The sequence below is a fragment of the Electrophorus electricus genome, chromosome 18, assembly GCF_041902795.1.
Source record: "Electrophorus electricus isolate QZ-2024a chromosome 18, ASM4190279v1, whole genome shotgun sequence".
Classification (NCBI taxonomy): domain Eukaryota; kingdom Metazoa; phylum Chordata; class Actinopteri; order Gymnotiformes; family Gymnotidae; genus Electrophorus; species Electrophorus electricus.
The window spans coordinates 9,217,234-9,230,361 of record NC_137514.1 but is presented as its reverse complement, the minus strand read 5'-3'; the positions used below and the strand labels follow the sequence as shown (position 1 = coordinate 9,230,361).

The window sequence follows — 13,128 nt, the reverse complement described above, 5'->3', positions numbered from 1 at the left end:
ATGCACCTGTCTGTTTTCTTGACCCCTGCTTGTAATAACGATAATGATTCCTGAGCTTAAACACATGTGGCATAATTACTGGCAACCCTGTATTTAGCATTTTGTGCAGTCTTCTGTAATAGTATTTGATGAAGTAGGAGAACACTTAAAATGGTCTGAGGTCATTCCCCCAAAACAAAACTTATCCTTGACACTCATTTGTGCACTGTCCTCTTCAGCTCACCACATAGGATTATGGAGTTTTGTCCAAGATTGACACTGCAAAGCCCTCTAGTCAGTGAAACGGTGATCAGTGAAACAGTGTGGTCAGTGGACTTGCTTTAATTCTCACTGTTCTGTTTGAAGTTTTGGATACTGGGGAATATTCATATGCAACCAACTCCTAAAACTGCCCAGCAGTGATCCAGAAAGGTTTGCTTCTCCCTGTGCATGGACACAAAACACACTTGTGTCCTTTTCTAAGCTATAGGTGGGTGATTTTCATGATTCATTTCATTTTAATCAATCTTTTAACTTACTTTTCAGAATGTGATAGTCAAGATTATTGAACACATAATGATGAAAACAGGTAGCAATTATCAGAGAAAAGAGTACGTAGAAAAAAAAAGGTGTCACTTTAGTGACATTGTAACATGAAGTGAACTGAGGCAGGACGTACATGTGGTGATGAATGACATTAATTATAGCAAATCTGTTCCCATTAATCTTAATACAGTCCATAGTAAGATAACTGTTAGACAAAGAAACATAGCCAGAAAACATAGTAAAACAAAGTAAAACATGGAGATGCTTACATCTGACAACTCAAGACAGGAAGACAGGTGTTAAGGACAGGAAGGCGTTATGGTGAAAAGAAATGCAGGTAAAAATGAGAGCAGGCGTATATAAAACGACACAAGGGAGACAAACGATACAAAAACAAATACAAGCTACCATCTAATGCCCAAACGTCTACTAAAAAAGTTGTTAGCCAATTCATTGTCTGGTGCTGTTCTATTTGACATTGTTATAACTCTAGGTGTAAAGGTGTAGAACTCAAAATCTACACCTTTCAAGAACTCAAAATCTAGGAGCAAAAAAAGGGCGTAACATAGAAACATGGAGATGCGCTCTGTATGGGCTTTTCAGTGACGTTTGTTTTCTTGTTATATACGGGAACAAAACATACAAAATATATACACAACATTGTTGTGGTCATCCGTTGTGACGATGTCATCTTGACAGCTAACTGGTTCTTTTTGCGACCTCGTGTGGATAACCTGAAAAACACCATAGCATGAAGAAACAACTCAAAAAAGTTCCAAGAGCATAACAGACATAAGTTCCCATGTGATGTAGTTCCATTTTACATCAGGAAAAACGGACTAAGGCATTCCTGAATGGATATAGCTAAAACTAAGTTTTAAAAAGTTTTATATTTGCTTTATATTTGCACAATTTTGTTGTATTTGCACAATTTTGAGTCTGTTAAGGATATACAAAATAGTTTTTTTCACTTTCAAACTCCATTCTACTAAAAAAAAATCTTCATTTGAATTATCATTTTAAATTAATTATCATGTAAGGACTAAAAAAATAAATGATAATCATGAATTGTCCAGGAGTTTAAAAAATCAAGTTTACTTTTTTTTTTTTGCAGTACCAGTCCTGATTCTAACTGTCTGTAATTTCTTAATTATTGTCTAAACATGAAGATGGATCATTTTAGGTGTGGAGCTACATTTGCTGAGCACTTTAATAGAAGCTCTTACCTTGTTTCTGCATTCACTAACCACCAGAGCAGTAAATAACCCCAGTAACTAAATGATTGTAAGATATTTATGTGTCCTATTCTTTGTACAACCCATCATTTAACAAAAACACTGCAAAGCCTTTTTACATAATCCTGAATGTAATAAATAAAGCTTTTTTCCATAGCACTGGAAGATGCAATACATGTAATAGCTCTGTGAGAACATGCCTTGGCCATGATGCATAAGCATCCTTTCACGGTTGATGTTATGAATGCCACATTTTTAAAAATTATGGACCTGTGTCATCTGCCACATTCTTTGTTATTCTCACACAATTTTAAAATGATTCCTTTATTTTATATTTAATTACTCTGCATTTGTAATGTTGTGATAAGGTGAAATTATTTATATTGAATGATGAATGAAAGAATTAAAATGAAATAGGGGAATTCTTACTTACAAGTGTGTTATCCTTGTGCCCTACACAAAAAGCTGTCATATTGTAAATATATTACAACATAGCCTATTTAGGTTTTGAAATACAAATGCAGTGTTCCATTTCTGTATTGGGTGGTCTTTGGAAGGCTAGTGAATGCCTGAAAAAAATCATATATTCACAAGTATAATTCCAGTCCATGGTATTCTATGTTTCCATATTGATTTATTAGGACTATCATTAGTGGCAAACTCAGAGTAAGGATTTGGTGTTGAGGATACAGTGATGTTTGCCTGAGACATATATGCAGCTGGAATGAAAGTTCAGTTTTTACCACATCCTGAAAATAAGACCAAAAAAGAAAAAAAAAACAACAACCTTGAACTATCACAGGAAACAGCATTTGTATTCACACTGTAAAATGTGAGGAGAGCAAAGAGCTGGCAGCATAAGTGAACAGACCCATAAGTAAGATGTACAATATGGATGTACCATATGTGCTGATCTAGCTAATGCTTGAGGCTCCATTAATTAGATAAAAGGTTTGAATGCATATTCATATGAAGTCCTGTCACCATGTTTCTATACCATAATAATCTTTACAGTTTTTCTCAATTGCTTTGGCTCATTTGGCTCATGTCATGCTTGGTGGCTGACCTGCCTCACACTGTATGGATGTGGTGATGATTCTATGATGACAGTGTAGAACAGGGCCATCAGCTCCTAGGGCAGGGTGAACTTCCTCAGCTGATGCAGGAAGTACATCCTCTGCTGGGCTCTCTTGATGATGGAGGTGATGTTACTGTCCCACTTCAGGTCCTTGGTGATTGTAGTACCCAGGAACTTGAAATACTCCACTGCCAACACAGTTCTGTCAAGAATGGTCAGTGTTGACAGGGTTGGAGGACTTCTCCTGAAGTCCACTCTTATCTCTGATGTTTTCACTGTGTTCAGCTCCAGGTTATTTTGGATGCTCCTCAAGATAACCTGGTCCACCACCTGTCTGTAAGGCGATTAATCACCGTCACATATGAGACCGATGTGCTATCATCTGCAAATTTCAGGATGTTGACTGAGGGATCCATAGAGGTGCAGTCATTTGTCATTACAGTGAGAAAATAAGTGGGGAGAGTACACAGCCTTGTGTGGCACCAGTACTGACGGTCTGGGTTCTTGATTTGAACTTTCCCAATATCACCAGGTACGTTCTACCAGTGAGAAAGTTGGTGATCCACAAGCAGGTTGAGGCCAGCACTCTGAGCTTGATAATTTACTGTGTAGTCATGCCAGGATGATAGTGTTAAATGCTGAGATTAAATCTAAGAACAGAATTCTTGCATAAATTGAAGATAAAGGATTAAGTGAAGACCCATGTTCACCACATTGTCCACCAACCTGTTGGCACAGTGGGCAAATTGCAGGGGGCCCAGCAGTGGGGTTTTGATGTCCCTTAGATGACACAGTACTTTCTTGAACTATATGTTCTTGAGCTATATGCCCTCTGATAGGTGTGCTAACTGGTAGACAATTATACTCACTCATTTGTATAGATAAACATTTGATAGCGAAAACATTTGAAATTTGTTTAAAAGAATGAGTTTCCATACAGTGGTATGGAGATTTTGCATGTTGCTTTGAAAATATTTACATTTGAGAATTAGCCCAAAGCAACTGAGAAAAACTAACATACTGTTTATGGTGCGTGAGGTATAGATTAATGATTTGTGTTGAAGAAAGGTAAAGGGCCTACAACCTTTGGTCAATGTTCCATGAGCTCATGAACTTTGGTCATTATCTCTGTTTCCTGCGTCTCTCAAGAAAAAAAAAAAAAAACTCAGCAAAGCCTCATGTGAGAGGTTTCTGTTTGATTTGTTTGCAAATGTGGGTTTTCAAGGAAGGGGAGGGGGTGTTTCAGTGCCTTTTGTGGTATTATGTCTCAGGCAGTAAAGACACCATATGTGCATCCTTTGTCCTATCATTTGTTACTTGTGTGTACACTATATTGCCAAAAGTATTCACTCGTCTGTCTTCACACGCATTAATATGTTTGCCCACCCTTTGCAGCTATAACAGTTTCAACTCTTCTGGGGAGGCTTTCTACAAGGTTTAGGAGTGTGTTTATGTGAATTTTTGACCATTCATTCCAGAAGCACGGGTTGAGGTCAGGACGCTATGCAGGCCAGTCAAGTTGTTCCACACCAAACTCGCTCATCCATGTCTTTATGGACCTTGCTTTGTGCACTGGTTCGCACTCATGTTGAAACAGAAAGGGGCCATCCCCAAACTGTTCCCACAAAGTTGGGAGAATGAAATTGTCATTAACAGTTCACTGCAACTAAGGAGTCAGGCCCAACTCCTGCAGATCAACCCCACACCATAATCCCCCCTCCACCAAGCTTTATACTTGGCACAATGCAGTCAGACAAGTACTGTTCTCCTGGCAACTGCCAAACCCAGACCTATCCATCGGACTGCCAAACAGAGAAGCGTGATCCGTCACTCCAGAGAACACGTCTCCACTGCTCTAGAGTCCAGTGCTGGCATGCTTTACACCACTGCATCTGACGCTTTGCATTGCGATGGTGATGTGAGGCTTGGATGCAGCATCTCGGCCATGGAAACCCATTCTATGAAGCTCTCTACGCACTGTTCTTGAGCTAATCTGAAGGCCAGTTGCAGACCTTTGCACACTATGCGCCTCAGCATCTGCTGACCCCGCTCTGTCATTTTACGTGGCATACCACTTTGTGGCTGAGTTGCTGTCATTCCCAATCACTTCCACTTTGTTATAATACCACTGACAGTTGACTGTGGAATATTTAGTGGCGAGGAAATTTCATGACTGGACTTGTTGAACAGGTGGCATCCTGTCACAGTACCACACTGGAATTCACTGAGCTCCTGAGAGTGACCCATTCTTTCACAAATGTTTGTAGATGCAGTCTGCACCTTGGAGTTCCAGACACTAGCTGCCATTATGGTGGAATAAACCATCAATCATGTATACCTTCAATGAGGGTTTAAGAGAGGAACTGCAGGTAGCACTTGCCTGAAAACAGGAGATGGCTTCCCTGAATGATGTCATCCACCTCACAATCACCTACAACCTCCTCTTGGAAGAGAAATGCCACTCCCTTCAATGGAGGTCACCTCTTAGAATTATGGTTCTGTGACTGGAATTTACTGCCAATGAAGATGGCCTTTGAGGAGTGGAGGCACTGGCTTGAGGGAGCATAGCACCACTTCACACTACCTCCAAACCACTAAGATGCCAAATTCCAGGCAGGCTTGGTGGTCTGTGTTCTTCTCCCAGTTTGGGCATGGGTAGTGACCAAAGATGGCTGGATGGGACCCACTGGGAAGCTGGTGGCCAAATATGCAGGTCTGTACACCATCCTCGCTGAATAAACAAGATGTACAGGGTGGGCATGCCGGAGATCAGGCGTGCATCGTAGGCCTTCCACATCTCTAACTTGATGCCTGTGGTCATGGGGCCCCTAGGAGGGCTGCTGCCACTGCTGGAGCTTGAGGGGGGTCCAGCATATAATATGATTGCCCTGTTGGACTTGCAGAAAAAGCTGCAGTACCTCATGGAATGGGAGGAGTACAGCCTGGAAGAGAGAAGCTGTGTGCCTGTCTCCCAAATCCTGGATCCCGACCTGCACTCCTTCCATCATTCGCAGCCAACCAAACCAGCCTCTCGTCGACCAGGCAGTCCCTGCTCTTGGAGGTCGGCGGGATCTTCAGGGGATACAGTCACGGTGTGACAGGCACCCTGCTCAAGAGACACACACGCTGTCACACCCACACTCACATACCCACACGCACATCACATCTGCCCTGCTCCAATTCACATGATTAGTACCATTACTGTTGAACAACTTCCAAGGCTGCACTTCTCATGTTTATAATTTATATGTGTATTCAGACTCTGCTAACTCTTATATCAAGGTTTATAGTTCATCTGTACAGCACTTTTTTACGCCTTGAGAACTAATTCCAGAGCTATAATCTTTTTCCTTTGATTTTTTTTTTTTTGTTCACCGCAGTGCTTTGTTATTTTTACAATAAGCACTCCATTCACTCACTTGATTCGTCTCGATAACTCCCTGCCGGCGTGGTCTACTCCATAACTTATTTTATGTATAGGCTATTATATAATTTTGTGGGTCATATATGTAACATGCATTTTCTTGCGAAGTAAAACATGCGAATATCTTGACATTCTTTGCCACGCCTCTTTTATTAGCGTGCGTGAAAAAGCCTTTCACATCAGTCACACAGCTTTTCATCAAACACTCATCTTGGTAAAATGCTCAGTTGTGTGTACTATGGGCACATTGACAAAGAGGGTGCAGAGAGACTACTGGAAAAACATGGAAAAGATGGGAGCTTCCTTTTAAGGGACAGCCAAAGCGTGCGCGGGGCTTTTTGCCTTTGCGTCAGGTAAGAACGATTTAAGCATGCTTTTATTTTAACTGCCTATAGATAACTTTTCACCGTCTTCCTTTAAAAAACAAAGTCGCCCCACTGACAATTTATGAAAAATTTAGACGTCATAATTCCATCTCTTCCTCTTTGTCGTCATCATCATCATCATCATCATCATCTTATTATTATTATTATTATTATTATTATTATTATTATTATTATTATTATTATTATCATTAATAATCAAGGATGTGAAAACTATTATCGCATATCAAATGTTCTTTATTTGGGCATTCAAAATGCACTAAATGTATTGTTCAGTGAGTTAATTTGTCTTGTTTAACTGTTAGGAATCTTTTCACTGTAAATACTAGCTTGAAGCAATAGTACATTTACAAAAAAATCAATAGACTTTCTCTTTATCTGTTTAAAGCGTAAAATAAGCTACTGTGGCAGAAAAGTCTCAAACTCTCTACACATTGATTTACTTTCTGAAATGCCCTGAAACATCTGAATGGATATGCTTGGTAATGGTTCAAATTAAACTGCCACAGTGAACATATATCATTAATCACGGTGTAATATTCTCACGGTCTTTAACAATGCATTGATACTCTGTACGTTACACAGTGGAAACAGAGTATCAGTGTGTACACAGTATGTGTTGTTTTACTCAGGACATTACATTATAATTAATGGTATAGTTACACAGTAACAGTGGTGGTATGAATAAAGTGGCACCTAATTTGAACATCCAACCTTTGATGCAACTTTTGAAAATCACATCAGATCTATGACAACTTTATAAAACTTTTAGTCACATATCTTTTTATCTAAGGAAAACACCATTTGTGCACACCTACAGAATTGAGCACACATCTCTAGGCTGGGCTGTTGAGGTGAGCAGACTCTGATTTCTACTGTGGTCTAATGTCCAAATGCAGTATATTTATTGTATACAGTTTGATTATCTGTTTACCTGATTCTGATTATGTGTAGAGAGTGGTTATGTGTACAGATTCTGGAACATTTAAAATGGTTTGTATTCACATTAAAAATTGACTGAAGCCTGTCTCTGTATAGTGCATATGCTGTATATAAACTTTACAGTATTTGGCCTAGTCACCTATATTTTGAATTATACAGAACCTAGACTTTGAAAAGGATATTGAGATACACACCCCGTGAATGTTAGGATGTAAACATCTACTTTTCCATATATAAACAGGCTCTTCCTACTACTAATTCAGAAGCACTTTGCTTGCACCGCTGATAAAGGCCCTCTGTTTATTTATTTTCAATTACTTCAGTTATATATTAAACATTTATTTTAAATGTTCAAACTTTAAACAGTTTTAACAAGAACATCCTAAAAAAGACAAATAAATAAAAGCTTTATAATTGTTTTTGGAATGCACATCACATTTTCTTGTTTAAATACACTTAGTGGTCATTAAGGGCAACTGAAATAACGCAAAGCACCTTTTGTAACCCCACTCCTATAATACATAACCTAATCAGCTTTACAATTTTAGCCAAGAACTCTACAACACAGCCCCACAATATATCCAACAATTGCAATAATGAGCATACATTGTTTTCAGGCTGCTTTGAGTATTTTCATTGCTAGAGATTCACTGTTACAATATATCGTGCAATGCAGCAATGCAGACAATAGAGACAAGGAGCAAGGCACATTTGTGGTCACAGTTTGCAGCTATAAATGCTACATTATTGAGTCTGTGGTTTGTCACAGTATGGTCGATCTGCCAGGTCTCCACTATACCATGACTGCACTGAGCATTCTGTGTGAGTGCATAGATTAAAAGAGGATATGTGTCCACACTAATGGGGAAACTGAGCACCAAGATCTCAGACCAAAAATATTTGTCTTTTATCAGTCAAGGCCATAATCATCACAATAGATCAGGAACATATAGAAATTCACAAAAGCATTTAGAATAACTGTTCACTGTTCACAGTGGCAGACTATCTACTAATATGTCAGCGAATTTAATGCATCTTTCTTGTTGTCTTATTTCAGAAGTGTGTAACTAATCACTTTACATCCTTCTGTAGTGTGTACTGCCCAGATTTGGACAGAGATTCTGCTTAGGAGGTTCAAAAGCAGCATTTTTTACACAAACAAATTAGATTTTAAAGGTTATCAACAAAAAGTCAGCTCATTCCAGGAAACCTTTACAATTGTCTCATGATGTGTGAGACTGTTTAATTCAAAGACACAACTTCCATCACCATGATAATTCCCTGAACAATCTGGTTTAAAACCTTTTACAATTAATATTGTGTGTGCAACATAAAAGAGTAAACATTCTTATCATTCATTTTGACCATTAAAGACCATCAACAGAGCGAAACCCCAGTGGTTCCCATCACTGGATGAGCTCATTGAGTGCTACAGAAAACACACACCTGACCACATGGTTCCTCTTCTGTATCCCCTGGAGAAAGCAAACCTCTGTGTGGAGGACAGATCAAACCCAGGTGAGATGTGTGCATTTGTGTGTGTGTGTGTGTGTGGGGGGGGGCGGGGGTAGTCGTTTCATCAAAAAGGGTCCAATAATATTTTTAAATTGTTCAGTTCAGTAGTTCTTGTGGACCCCTCAATGATCTACACTTCAGTACTACACCAGAAATCAACTAGCTACAATAGACCAGATTGTGGTTCATCTGAGGGTTTCTATGCACTAAATCAACAAAAGTGTGATCCTTAAAGAAATATTCCAGTGTTTTTCAACCTAATCTATATCTTCCACAATTTTATTGTATGGTTAATTACTATGGACAATCATTTTAACACATTTTAACACTTTAAACCAATTAGCTCACAAAGCACATAATGAAAGCCAGGGTGGGTAGTTGTTGCATTCTGTCAAAAACGTTTGGTATACATGACCACATAATGTTGGTTCAAATCCCCAACTATTACACTCTAAAAATAGGCATCATATGCTCCAGACAGACATTAGAAAATTTCTTACCAAAGCTTTTCTTATTTAGTTTTATCAAACACTTAAGCAACACAGTTAAGAGCAATTTTGGTTACTTAACCAAAATTAACTTAACCCTAAGGTATTGTAGTATCCATGCACAATTAGGCAGAATTTTATTTATCCTTAAATGACTTGCAGTTGTGTAACAGTAAAGTACCATGTCAAATTTTTCAGTCTGGAAAACAATTAATTATACATATCTTTATCACAGAGGCTCTATGTTTATTAAAGAAATTCACCAACTACCCCTGGGCACCTATTCTCTATGTGTTGAATCAATAGTTTTTTTCTTTCTTTTGGGATTATATCAAAATGTATTTGTTTGTTGTAATTAACTGTTAATCACCAATGGAGATTACATTGAGCAATAACAACAGGACCTTTTACTGTCCTGCTAATGGAACATCAATGACACATGTATTTCACACTACACCCACCCAACACTGCACCCTCTGACTTAAAAAAAAAAAATTCTTATATTCTGCATATGCATGATTGTTGATCAAAACATGTTGATCAACCTATTTTGTAATAATTTGCATTGCTAGGCTAGGGAAGCCCCCTCACTTTCCTTAGTCATTTAGAAATTGTCTGTCTTACACATTAAGTCCAAATAAAGACAAAACCTGTCAAACCAAGTGCGCAGTCCTGTCATTACCATGTTTCAGTTCTAAATTATGGCTGTCTTAATGTTATGTGTTCTTTCAGTGGCAAAACTATCTTACATGGAAATGTGATGATCTGACATGACCCACGGAGAGAGGAAGAGACAAAGGAAGAGAGAGGAACAGAGAGGAAGAGAGAGATACACAGAGAGAGATAGAGGCTATACATTTTTTTCATATATCTCCAGGAGTCATGCTTCTAAGAATAATTCCACAAAGTGGCAGTAGAAATATTTAAAGCTGCCATGAAATCTTTTTGACCAATTTATAATTTGTATAAACATTTTAATTCAGCAGCATATATGCATTTTTTATTGCAATTCAAAACAAAGTGTGTTTAAAGATGTATATATAGGAATGTAAATGATTTTTTAAAGCATTGAGAAGTCATAGCAAATAATTAAGTGTTTCACATTCAAATATTAATCATTGTAGCTCTTCTTGTTGCTTCTGTACCTAAATCTTATCAAATATAAAACAAATGTACACACACACACACACACACACACACACACACACACACACACACACACACACACACACACACACACACCAGATGATTAAAATGAAGTAACTGAGTTCAATGGAGCAACCAAGCAGCAGGTTTGTGATTACAGTTAGACCTACAAGCTATCAGAGTACTGGGCTTGTCATCTGGACCTCTAAAAGTTGTCCACACTACAAATAAGAACTCCTAACCTTTCCTTGAATGACTGACAAGAAATCACAATTTTCTGTTTCTGTCATTCACTGGTTTCTAAGATAAAAATATTTAGATTATGTACTATCAGTATAAAGTTACTTTCTAAACTCCCCAGTGGCTCACTATGTACTATCTCTGTGAATCACTGAATCACTCAGTGAATTTCACTGACCATAAGTCACCAGAAATGACATAGCTCCGTGCTCTTGTGAGCTTGGCTTATATATACTTTAAAAAGCTTTTACTTCCCCTCCTGTTTGTTGAGGAATTTTTCATTCTTTAGCTCTTCCATACTACCAACATTCCATATCACTGATATTTTGTCACAAAGGAAATACATAAAATACATAGTTTTGATATCAGTCTTCATATGTATAGAATATTTTGAAACTTTGACTCCATTAAGTCAGGAAGCAAATCTAGGCAGTGAGTGGAGAGACAAAGTGGAAAGTACTTTTTTGTAATGCTCTAAGGATGGCTTCCCATTATCACTTCCTAGAATGGAAGTAGGTCCTTTGTCATCTGTACAGAACCATAAGTGGCAAAGGCAACTTTTAAAAGTTTTTTTTTCTCTTGAAATTGTATGCATTACTTTTCTTGGACTATCCTACAATTTTGTTTGTTGCAATGGTGTGTCTTTCTTTTTTATTTTTGCTTGTGTTTTTCCTTGACCACATATTCAGAGCCCTTCCAGTGGCCTCAAAACCTGATTATAGTTATTATGACCCTGTCTAGATGTGGGGGAGTGAATGTGGTTTTCCAAGTAGTCAAAGAGGCATACCACTGAGAGACTGGTGAAATGAGGTTTCTAGTCAATGGTGAATTCAATGTTTCTAGTCTATGGTGATTCACTGACATAAAACATGTAAAATCATTCACAAGAAGAAATTCGCAGCTGGCTCACCCGGTGACATTTCCTGAACCCTGAAACCTGAAACTGTCACGGGTGTTTATTTTTGCCTTGCAGCCCGCTTATTTTGTACCATTGCTCAAATCATGGAAAATAAAGACTCTTTAACTTTGCCTCACCTCTCGCTCCCTCCCTCTGCCACCGTCACAGCCAGATAATTTAAGATCAAAGTTAAGGATTGTCAACACTTCTCGTATTGGACTTTGTGCTAACCTGGGTGAAAACAAAAGTAAGACAAAAACCTTAACTCCCTCACTACCTCAAACACAAATGTCAGGCTAAGCAAGTGGAGCATAGTTCACTGAGTTTTATCCCTGATTACTGACAAGTCTGACTTTTAACAGAGCAAGTAAGTACCATTAACTGTTATCCACTGTGTGTGTTTACCAGTATATCCTATATTGCATTATTAAATGCTATATATTTACAGCATTTGGCGGACATTCTTATGCATTTACAGCATTTAGCTGATGCTTTTATCCAAAGCAACTTACAATTATGACTGAACACAACTTGAACAACTGAGGGTTAAGGGTCTTCCTCAGGGGCCCAACAGTGGCAACCTGGCTGTGGTGGGTTTTGAATTGGCAACCTTCTGATTACTAGTGAAGTACCTTCACCACTGTAATACTTACAAAAGTGCTTTGCCATTTATTCATAGAATACATCCTAGTACATTAGAGTCCTATATACCAATGAACTAGAATACTATTGAAATACAGGGATCAATTCTGAAATGCCTAGAAGTGCAAAATACATAAGCTCTATCTTGGACAACAATAAGTGCAACAAAGGAGCAGTCAACATCAGTGTAATAAACAATACCCTACAATAAGTAGTTTCAGTTAGTCAGTATAGGGTCAGTGGTCATTTAAATATTCTACAAATAGATGGGTCTTCAGTCTGCATTTGAAGACTGCAAGGGACTCTGTTATCCAGACTCTGCTGGGGGTTCTGTCACGGTTGGCTGGTCATCCCACGGGAGGGACACGGTCACTCCTGCTAGGGATCACATACCTGCCCTGCTCCCAAATCACCTACCTTTTAATTATCTCCACCTGTTCCTTGTTTACCTTCTTTATTTAAACCCACAGGTCCCGAGAGATAGCGCTGCACATTAGTGGTCTATGGGACTACGGGATTCCACTCTGTTCACCGCTATTCGGGGAACTGAAACGTGTATTCCCATTTGTTGGTTTTGGTTTCAAACTGATTGTTTAAATGGAGAATAAAGAG

At 38.4% G+C, this 13,128-nt stretch overlaps 1 protein-coding gene across 2 annotated transcripts; it reads left to right on the top strand.

Moving 5' to 3' along the window:
* Positions 1-6,460: 6,460 nt before the first annotated feature.
* LOC113578522 (SH2 domain-containing protein 1A-like) lies at positions 6,461-10,832 on the top strand. 2 transcript variants are annotated; one of them, XM_027011821.3, is made up of 4 exons: positions 6,461-6,615; positions 7,466-7,499; positions 8,961-9,105; positions 10,323-10,832. In XM_027011821.3, exons 1-4 carry the CDS (start codon positions 6,482-6,484, stop codon positions 10,349-10,351), a joined length of 342 nt encoding a protein of 113 aa, XP_026867622.2. In that variant the 5' UTR covers positions 6,461-6,481; the 3' UTR covers positions 10,352-10,832. The 2 variants fall into 2 exon arrangements, with proteins under 2 accessions (XP_026867622.2, XP_026867621.2); XM_027011820.3 differs by having other exon boundaries at positions 7,439-7,499.
* The last annotated feature ends 2,296 nt before the right edge of the window (positions 10,833-13,128 follow it).

Bases quoted from the DNA above. Each gene is read 5' to 3' on its own strand.
- LOC113578522 (XM_027011820.3), top strand. From the start codon at position 6,482: ATGCTCAGTTGTGTGTACTATGGGCACATTGACAAAGAGGGTGCAGAG. The intron at 6,616-7,438 runs GTAAGAACGATT...TTTTTATCTAAG, and splicing joins GCTTTTTGCCTTTGCGTCAG to GAAAACACCATTTGTGCACA. The intron at 9,106-10,322 runs GTGAGATGTGTG...GTGTTCTTTCAG, and splicing joins GGAGGACAGATCAAACCCAG to TGGCAAAACTATCTTACATG.